The following is a 10655-nucleotide window of genomic DNA, read 5'->3' as shown; positions in this document are numbered from 1 at the left end:
AAGGAGGAAAGACAGCAAGCTGTGTCCTCGTCCCTCCCCTGCCAGGACCGCACACTAACCAGAAACCTGTGCTGGGATTTATCTCCTGGGTTCTGACACCCTAGCATTCATCAGCTCTTTCAGGGCTACAAGCCTTTCTTTCTCAAATAATTCCAGTTAAGAGCCTTACACAGTCACTTGTTTTCAGAGTCAGCTTTCAGAAAGACACTCATAACCATGGAATGTTACAATACTATTAAATATATTAAATTCTGAGGCTTAACATGGCAGCAGTGAAAGAAACCCTGATGTTTTGTGTTTTTCTTTTGAGATGGGATCACTATAATGCAGAAAATTCTCTTTCCTCTTGAAGAGTGGGGATGGTGGTTGAAGAGTAAATTCTACTGAAAACCTAGTAAACAACTGAGAGGCAGATGCAGGGAATGGGTAGATTAAATAATGATGTTGCTTCTAATGGACTCTCAAGCAAAATCCTCTAAAAGGAAAATCAGCAAACCAGGCAGGCTTGCAGAACTGGTAGAATTTGAAGGTTTCCTGGTAGTACATGGATCTAATTGCATATGAACATTAAAATCCTTTCATTAAAAAAAAAAAAAAAATCTTGTTTTATCTTAATGTCAAAATTTATCTTATTATCAAAAAATAAAATCACTTGTTTTATCTTAATACCAATCATTAAAACATAGTCTATGGAGAATTTCAGAAGACAGACTACTTGTTCCTTCTTAAAGATCCGTGCTACAATTAAGGGACAAAACTAAGGACAAAACGTCACCCTAGAGAGAATAAAAGTACAATGAACCCAAAGTTCCAAGTTTTTCTTCATCCTTAAAAACCGTGTCATATGAGGAGATGCAGACCATCAGGCTATAAAACCTATGATTTGCTTCCTCCTCTCTCTGTTAAGAGATATAATTTAAGATTTGTTGGCTATTTACCTTCTTTGTGCAGGAAACATACCAGATGCAGATGCCTGTGCAGCCACCTGCTGAGTGGCAACAAGGGCAGCAGAGGTCAATCCTGAGGGAAAGAAGAAACGAAGGAATGTTGATGTACTTGTGGTTTTAATGGATTTTTGTGCTCAGATAAATGTTAGGAAGCATCTCTAAGACAAACAGAAAAAGGAAAACCCCACCGTCGCAAATGGTGGGGTCTTAATAGTACATAAATGGCAAATATTTCAGGCAACAGTGTTAAGACAGTCTGCCCAGTATGATCAATATGCCTTCATATAGTAAACTGAATTGTCCTTGATAGGTATTTTACAAGAAAATGCAGCATTCCTACTTATTGTATTCCTTTCCAAGTACTGCACTGCATGATGCTAAGTGGTTTGTATGAGTTCCTGAATAGGAAGCTCAGTAGAAATAATAGGTACCAGGAAACAGGAATCAAAAGTCACAGTGAATTACAGAAACGACATGCCAGCTGCTCAGAATACAATACTTTCATAATAACTTATCATTGTTACAGTTTTCCTACTGAACAAGCATAATGCATCCCAAAAGGCATATGGAATCACTGAATCAAACTGAGAAATGTCAAGACTTTTACACAGGAAAAATAACTGTTGAGGCACCAAGTGAACATAATGAATTAATGTCATTTAACCACCAATTGTGATAGCATGTACTTTGCTGCATGGGAGGAAATCTCCTTTTAATTCCGCTAGAGTCCAGGGTTAGAGAAAAACAGTAAAAGACTGGTATAAAACCTGGGGAGAATGAATTGTACCTTACTGTGCTGCTTTTTCCCTGACTGCAACTTTGTGCACTGCCTTTGCCAAAATACAAAGAGTCCTCTTTCAGATGGCCAAATTATAACAAGCCCAAACCCTTGTGACTGCAATGCCTTGTACATAAAATATGTTCAGTATAAAAAGCTTTTGTCTTTGCTACACTACTTCCATTGCTTACACAACCCTAATTACACAAAAAGGAGCTTGTTTGGTTTGGTTTTTTCACTGCCTTTCAGCCAGTTAATGGCAGTTTGCAGTAGGAATCAAAACATTCACGTGAATGACAGCCTAACTGGTACATCTTTAATAATGCTCTAAAACCCAGTTTTGGAAAGAAAACTTGGTCTTTCTCAAGCATGAAGCTATTCATTTGCTGTCAGTCCATGCTGTGAATTTTCAAGCCTTCTTCCTAAACGTAAAGCACTACTGATTTAACAAGGGGATCTCTATTTAAAATGCGTCACGTAGGCATGACTTCCAATGCCATGGTAACAAGTCCATGAGGCAAGCTAATCCACCACCAGAAATCTTCTGCTCACCTTGAAATGGGTCATATTGTCCAGGTATAAGGGGGTAACCCATTCCAACATGTGTGTGATGGTGCGTATGGAGATGCCGCTGGCTAAAGGGAGAATGACGGTCTCGTTCCCTTTCTGCTTCCCGTTCACGCTCAGCTGCTGATTTTTCCACAGGCTAGGAACAGATAGAAAACTGATGTGAGAATTTTAAAAGGGACTAAATCGTAACAAAACCACACTTGCCATTACCTGGCAACAACCTTTTGAATTCAAATAATGAAGCTGAGTTTATCTGAAGAAGAACTATCTCTACTGGATTATTTGCACTTGAATCTAATCTAAAACTGGTGTATCTGGCTAACGGGCGGTTTTCCAGGGCACAGAGATTTTAAGACAACAATACTGCAGCTTGAAGCCACCATGGTGACTTCTAGTTTTGGGGTCTCTTAAGCTTGGCTGACTTGCCAATGCCTGAACGACCTAGCTGAGCTGCAGAAAGCTGATGTAAATGAATCCTCAGCCCTCTTTAATGCACTCTGGGGATCAAGCTTGCCTGAATAGCAAGAAAGCCCTTTCAAAAATAGAATCAGAGTCAGTGACTTGGTCACAGTTAAAACTAGCACCAACTTATCTGAAAGTAAAGTAACAGTATTTGGTCCGATGTGGAAATCCTTCAGAAATGGAGGCTGGTAAGCTGCTCCTTGGAAGATGTGGTTTCTTGGCAAATATAGGGAGGGGACATTACCAAATCCCACAGCCCAACTTCTCATTTCATTATCTGTTTCCAAACAGGAGCTTCCTGTTCAACTGCAATAAACTGCACACCAGGAGGTATCTCTGAATCTATGTTTCTTTATGGGTCCATTCATTCAAGATAGGAAGACTGAGCACAAACTGTGTTAAACGTTTCACTTCCAGTTTATGTCATGGAAGCATCCTGACTATAAATTGTTTTTATTTTAAGCAGTACCATGACGAAGACTCATACATTCAGATCTTGATGCCAGATCGTGTGGTTCTTAAACTTATGTTCTCTACCCTTCCCCATATGTACCACTCTCCAGTAACAACAGGTGAAGCCTTACAACAGGGGACTTGCTGCGATACTGGTTGGCATGTTGCTGGAGCAAATCCAGTGCTTTGGACTCAGTGGTTGATTTTGCATTGATGCTTGGGCTGGTATTGACTTTCTCCGCCTCTTCTCTCCCTGACATCTTCCCATAAACTGGATAATGAAATCCTGGAGAGAGATAGGCCCCTGCAGGTAAACAGTAAATACCACATCAAGTTACTGTTTCTACATTTTGGTTCTATCAGGGTGGGAGGAGGGGATGGCAGGACAGAGGATAACATCAAAAACGGATCACGTGACTGTCAAATGGCATCTTTGCTCTTCAATTTCTTCACCTAATTTACCCTGATGAATGGAGGTTATAGAGAGGGTTGAGCTGATAGCCATTTCAGACATTTATGGGTCCTCTTTAAGTGAAAGGAATAGTAAGTATAATGGTTCTGACAGTAAGTGCTTAGGATATTTTTATAGGCAATAAAATATCTGTCAGTCTAACAGCAATAGCAGACTGTCAAGGGTTGAGAAAACTGTAGCTGGGAACTGTGACAGTTCATGAAAGGAACATCTTGCATTAAATCAGTTTCATCTACAGAACTTTCCCTAGTGGAAGCACAAGCAAAACAAATGTCACCAACGAAGCTTCCAATTTACCCAAGCTACTAACAGAAATATTAAAATTCAGGCTTTGCTGTGCTCTGAGGGTGTAAATCTTAACTAGCGTGCAAGGCAAATTTCAGAATACATACCAGGATAGCTGTGCATTAGGACAGGAGAGACTGCACGATAGGCTGGATGGTTGGGGTCGTACATCTGTGGATAAGGATAAGCATGCAAGTACTGGATATATGACTGATGCTGACTCATTGGTGAGGTAACTGCTACTCTAGCACCCCGAGAGTCCTTCCAATTTACAGGAGTCTTTCGATCATCATTTTTTATCTTGCTCTCATCCACTGATTGAGAATCTGAACGCTTGACCTCTTTAGGCTCCTCTTTAATGCTTGTTAATGAGACAGGAAGGCTAGGCAGGGAACTTTCCTTGTTAGGTGTTTTTCTAGGGCTGTCTTCTTTTAACTTTTTCTCACGATCAAGTTCTTCCACTTTTTGCTGATCAAGGTATTTGGGCTGATAGACATAATGATGCCATGTTCGTGAATCTGGATCCTAATACAGAGAAGAAAAGAGATTGTGTTCTGAACTTAGATGGTGAAATAAGATCGTTATTGATATTTCCCATACCTCAGTTAATGTATTTTTAATAGCTGTTTTAATAATACATCACTATTACATAGAGGAGAGGTTTGCTTGCTCCAGATTGACTTGAGCTCCAAGTCAAACCAATATTCCCATGAAGGAACAAAAGACTACTATCAAAATTTAATTCAATTGCTTCATCTTATAGCCTTCTTCATGCCTTTAACTAGTTTAATCATGAAATACGTATGCATTGTATCAAAGTTCTGAGACCACGCTATTCATAAAACATTTTAATTAAAGCCCACAGAGAGATTTTCCCACTAGAGAGCAAAAAATATCTGTGAACCACAAAATAAAAGTTGGCTAATGATATGCCAGATCATTTAGATTACCTGGAACAATGAACCTGAAAAACTGATCTAGCTGGAAAGATGCTAATGCTGCCTCTGATGCTACAAACATTCAGGAATCAGTGGAAGTCGGACGTTAAGGCAGACTTCTTCACCTGACAGTCTTATTTCACGTTTGTAAAATTACACATGGGTAAGTATTTACAGGATCAGGACCACATGGTTTCTAGAACATGTACAGAATATCACAAATACATTTTTGCATAATATATTACATAGACCACTTCATAAACATGCTGCAGAATTAGATAGGTTAGCTCTTTACAAGACTACTCCAAATCCGTACTGAGAAGTAACAGTAAGACCTTTTTTTTCCCCTTAATCAGGATATGTAGGAGTTAATTGCAAACACTGCCTCCAACTGATACACATTTACGGTATGTGCAACAGGAACAGAAGCACACAATTGGACACTCAGTTCAAATACTCATTTGATACAGCAGAAATCTTCCCGTACTTGGGGCTGTACCAGCCCACTTCCTTTACAGCTCCCTACCTCCCACTCACCTGACCCCACAGTATCCTGAAAGGCAGCCCTTAAGGGTGATGTCTGGGCTGTAACATGCACCACAACATGAAAGCTTCACGCATTGTGGCTCCAGTTCAGAGCAACAGACAATCACATTGCCTCAAGTGAAGGCAATGTGACATCTAGGAAGGTCAGCACGAAGCCAGTGGATGAAATTCTGGTTCCACTGAAGTCAATGGCAAAACTATCACTGACTTCAATGGACAGAGGATTTCATCCATTGTGTAGGTCTGTAGGGGCTTGAGGTTGGTTGAGGAGAGAAGGGGAACTTAACTGCTTCAAAAAGGTCACCTTGGGTTAAGATAAAGAGCTGAGCTTCAACCCAACTCTTCAAAGAACCAGCTCACCCATCTTCAATAAATGCCAACTGTCATTTGACAAAAAAAACCCACTTCAAACCGTGTTTCAAATCTACCTTAAGTCCCCTCACAATGAAAGCTGCTTATTTTGCTGCTTGAAATTTCTCATTTCCGAACTAAGCAAATCGTTTACAATTTACATCTAAAAGAGAAACCTAATTCTATTTTATTCATGCGTGTAACTTAAAATAGTCAATATGGGTCTTAAGCTTGGGTTCTGTCACCACCTTGCTAGATTTTTTTTTTTTTTTTTCAAACAGCTCAGCTGAAAGGTCTATTTGTCTATTCAGTCTATTCACAGACTGTAGTACTATCCAGTATGAAAAAAGGATGGCAGAGCTTGTTTGGCCACAAAAGTAGAGAACATAACACAATCAGGGAAAAAATCTCACGTGACTCAAGGATAAATCAAGATGCTCATGTTCCATTTCCTGTGATCTTACCTGTTTAAATCTTGTGGATGGATCTACTCCCGTTTGCTTCATGGAGTCCATGACAGACTTCATCTCCACAGCTTCCTTTATCAGCTGGTGGTTTTCCATTTGTTTGGCTTTGAAACTGTCAGACTGAAGCTGCTGCTGGTGATTGGAAAGGATCTGTGATTTGCTTGTCTCCTCACCTTTGTTAGGGACTGATGACCCTAGTTTAGTGTTATTTTTGCTGGACTCAGGAGTGGAAGGGGCCTTTGAAATAGTGGCAGATGGAATATTCTTCTGCTTGTTATCATCCTTCCCAATCTCCTTCAAGGAGGGGTCATTCTTCCTTTCACAATCCCTTCCAGTTTGTGCCATTTTCTGTTCTGCTAGTCTCTGGTCCTCATAGTATTTTTCATACTGCTGCCTGTAAGCAGGGTTAGAGGCCATTAAGGACTTTTGGTCCATATAGAGCCCATAGGCATACTGTCCATAATAAAGTGACTGAGCAAGTGCAGGGTGTCTTTGCGTTATTACTGACTGATGCTGCGGCTGCAAATTAGAGGAAGTGCTTTCGCTTTTCTTGGCATCTAACGGTTCAGCCTTCTCTTTCTTTTCAGCCTCTTCCTCAGTCTCTTTTTTGATCTTCAATCCCTGTGGGGTACCACTGTTCCCAGCTGCTGGGGCACTGACCTGTCCAGAGTGCATGTAACTTGGGGAATAATAAGGATCGTAGCCATGGTAATAGGGAGAATGGGACTCTTTCGCTTGAGCCGATTGTGCTGCGGTTGAAGAATGTCCTTTTACAACACCGTCCTTATTAGAAATAATATCCGACGGAGAGCTGGCCTTTGACCTCATGCCCTCTGACCTGCTGTCAGAGCCACCATCATCAGCAGCATCAGAAATATCGGAGTAAGCAGGGCTGTTGGTTTTAGCCGCTGTGCTATCTGCACCGTTTTGTGTCAACACGTGCAGTGGCGCCATGGCAGATTGTCCATTCACCAAAGTGCTGCATTCCATCCTGGAGGCACTCCCTATGGAAGGGCTGGGCGCATTGTCTGTGAACGTGTAAACCTTATCAGCCTCAGCCTTAATACTTGCCATCCTGCTCTCTTGAGACTCTGACAGTCCATTAGGCAGCGCTTCATTCTTGTTGAGGTGGTCCTTTAAAAAATGTCCAGATAAGTCTTTCCCAGACCCTTTTGAATCCTCGAGCTTTCCCAGCTTAGAATCCATCTTGGGGCTTCCAGTCTCTTTGCTTTCTTTGTCCTTCAGCTTTCGCTTCTCTTTTTTCTTTTTGTCTTTGAGTGATGTAAGAGCTGGGTTTACAGTGCTTGGCTCTCCCATAATTGTGGGCTTTGGTTGAATAGGTTTTAACGGAGGGCTCTTTGGTGTAGCCTGAACAATAGTAGTTGTTAGAGAGGGCAGTCCCGGTATTGTCCCTGTCGTGGTAGTTGTAAAGGCTGTAGTAGGTATAGCTATTAATTGGGGAGGAGTCGGTGCTGGCGCTGGGGCAATGGGCCTGGCTGTTTTCAGTTTGGAAAGGTTTTTATCCACTTTGCAATTGTTTGCTTTCTTGCCTTTATCACCCAAACTCTTCTTGTCGATTAACCCTTCAGCCTCTAATTTCGGCATTTCAGTTTGCAAACTGCCATCTGTTACTGAGCAGTTATCCAGTGTGGCTGCCATGTTAGAAATTACTGGAAGGCTGTTCAATTCACTGTTCAGACCCTTCTTTTTGCCAGAATTCTTGCCAGTTTTGGAACTGATAACTGAACCGGGGCCATTGCTGGTCAGTTCCCTCTTCCCCTTGGGGGTCCCTGGGGTAGTGATGGAGGAAGGAGATGTTGGTGCCTTTAGAGGATCAAAGCCTGGCAAATTTGTGCTTGGCTCACTGCATTCAAGGGCCACATTACTCAATGCTTCCTCACAGTCTGAAATTTTGTCTTCACTGTCAGGCTCGAACTCCAGTTTGTTTTCTGGGTCTAAATGTGCATGAGCCTGATGATATCGTAGTCCGTTAATGTGCTTGTACTTTTTGTTGCAGTTGGGGTGAGGACAGTCAATCAGCACTGGAGAAGAGCAGCCTTGGTCCAAAAAAGCAGTTTCGGGTTTCCCCTGTGGGGTGGTGGGAGTGCTTCTAGAGTTAGTACGAACACGTTTTCCAGATTTATTGTCCTCTGAGCTGGAGTTCAAATCTAGCTCTATTGGAGGCTTACTCTTCCTCTTGTTTGTGGATGAGGGGCTGGCTTTGACTTCATCCATGGAGCAGTTTGGGGGTGTCCTGCGCCCACTTGAGTTAAGGCTGCCCCTCCTCCCCTTCCCATTGGCACCACCTCGATTCTTATTCTGAAGTCCTCTGGACTCCGCAAAACTTGCATCATTCCCAGGTACAGCTGCAGCTGCAGCAGACCTCGCCCGCTTTCCTCTGCCCCGTCCTCCACGCATTTCCAGGTCACTTGTTGGCGATTCGCAAAACCTATATAAACAACAGCAGATTTCATCAGCAGGAGCTGTGAACTGAATAAACAACAAAACAACAAACAAGACCACTTCCCAGAAGAGAACCTTCCGACAAGTTGAGGGGAAGATGTCCTTCTTCCAAATAAGAATGTTACAGTCTCAGAGGGAAAGTCATTAAAAAGGGACAAAAATCTAAGAACAAGACCACCTAATTAGAACAATGGAGAGAAAACTTTTCCAGGCTTAAAGAAATGCATTTTAAAATTAGCTGCCCTCCGATTAAATCCCATGTATTTCCCCTTTCCCTCTCAAAAACACAAAGCAAAAAGAAATAAAAACTGCCATGCCACATTTCAGTGTGGAACTGAGAATTACTCGTTTCACTAGTGCATGTTTCCAATTATAACCCGTTGTTTCTTATTAATCTCTGCACAGTCTCTTGACAGAGGCTGGGGGTGAAAACAGAGCAGAGAAAAAACAGACTCAGAACAATTGCCTACCTAGGAGGGGCCCAGTCGTGCTTTGTGCAGTCCAGCAGTGTTCCCACATAAGTTTTGTTCCTCCACGTAACATTTACCACTAGAACACCTGCCAGTGGGAGGAAAACAAACTATTATCACAGTCAGAACAATAATTGGGGTAGGCTTTTTGTTTTGCTCTTTTTTTTTTCTTCATTTTTTTTCTCCTTACCCATAAAGTGAGAGCTTTATTCTCATTTGCTTTCAAACACTGTGGTCTGTACTCTTCCTCTTTTCTGGTTTCAGTGACTTCAAGTTAAAACCCACAGGAAAGACAACAAACGACAAAGAACAAGAGTGTGTGTGTGCATGTGTCTGTTTGTGAGAGAGAGCATGTGCCAGTGTGTGTAATCAAGATACAGCTGACAGAAGGAAATGGGTTTTGCCATGTCCTGCTGTAAAACAGCAACACTCACCTCTTAATTTTGCTATTATTGCACATAATTGCTTTCGCTTGGCAGCCAGCCAGCATAAACTAAGCACCAGTTACAGTGTTTAAATCAGTAGGTGACTGAGAAGAATCCGCTTTACTTTGAACAATACGATAATGATGCTCCTATTTATTTGAAATTGCATATATCCAAACACGCAAACACACACACACGTATGCACTGCAAGTTTTGTTCAACAGAAAGAGATGGAAACGTGCATTATTAGCCTTGCTTTTTCTTCTGTGGAAAGCAAGAGACTAGGCATAAAATTACAGCCATACAGTAAAGCTAAGAGGAATCACAATACAGACACGTAGAAAGGAAAGGAATCATTTCAAAAATATACTGTATTCTAATTGCTTCTCCACTGATGACTTTCATTAAATGTAAATTCATCTACCCACCTAAAACAGACTCCTAATTTTGGTGTATTCAAGCTATCCCTGTAAAATGTGTGCACGGTAAGGTTATCGTAAGTTACAATAAAATAAATGTGAGGGATGTCATTTGAATGTTTTCCGGTTGCCCTCAAACACTTCTTCACATGATTCATCACCATGTTTATGGACTAGCCAGCGTAATGCCACCATTAATTCGTTAACTTCTGCCGATACACAAGAGGTAGTATTATTGAACCAGCCACCTCTTCTCATTAGAACACCAAAATTAAAAAAAAAATTATTTTACCTAGCAAAGTAAGGGATGATGTGAAATGTTTCCAATTCATGAGAGGCATGAAGACGCGAACTCGCAGCTGCCAGCCTCATGACTTGTTTTTCCTCTACAGTTCCCTTGTTCTAGCTGTAGCGTTGCTGTAACGGATATAATAATGGCATTGTGCCAGAACGTTTCCATTTTTGCTTTGTCTTACCAGTGCGATTTCTAATTTTGCACTGACATGATCCCTCTCTGCTGCACTAAGGTAAAGCAAACGCACAACCGGCCGCTTGTCTCCTCAGGGCCCATTTAACAGTGGGGGAGTATCTGAAGTGTTGTTCGCTGAG

General features: G+C 41.6%; 1 protein-coding gene across 1 annotated transcript in view; it reads right to left on the bottom strand.

The window, feature by feature from the left end:
* The window catches only part of ZNF608 (zinc finger protein 608), a gene marked incomplete at its 5' end in the record, with an annotated part of 9431 nt that extends 141 nt beyond the window's left edge, over positions 1-9290 (bottom strand). The window contains 6 exons of the mRNA XM_010154908.1: positions 939-1020; positions 2278-2431; positions 3342-3514; positions 4075-4492; positions 6267-8718; positions 9203-9290. Of these exons, the coding sequence (XP_010153210.1) occupies positions 939-1020; positions 2278-2431; positions 3342-3514; positions 4075-4492; positions 6267-8718; positions 9203-9290 (3367 nt within the window). The remainder of the gene's footprint in view (positions 1-938; positions 1021-2277; positions 2432-3341; positions 3515-4074; positions 4493-6266; positions 8719-9202) is intronic.
* Positions 9291-10655: the final 1365 nt, after the last annotated feature.

The sequence above is a fragment of the Eurypyga helias genome, unplaced genomic scaffold (genome assembly GCF_000690775.1).
Source record: "Eurypyga helias isolate BGI_N326 unplaced genomic scaffold, ASM69077v1 scaffold36800, whole genome shotgun sequence".
Classification (NCBI taxonomy): Eukaryota; Metazoa; Chordata; class Aves; order Eurypygiformes; family Eurypygidae; genus Eurypyga; species Eurypyga helias.
The sequence above is the reverse complement of the archived record's forward strand: the minus strand, read 5'-3'. Positions and strand labels throughout refer to the sequence as shown.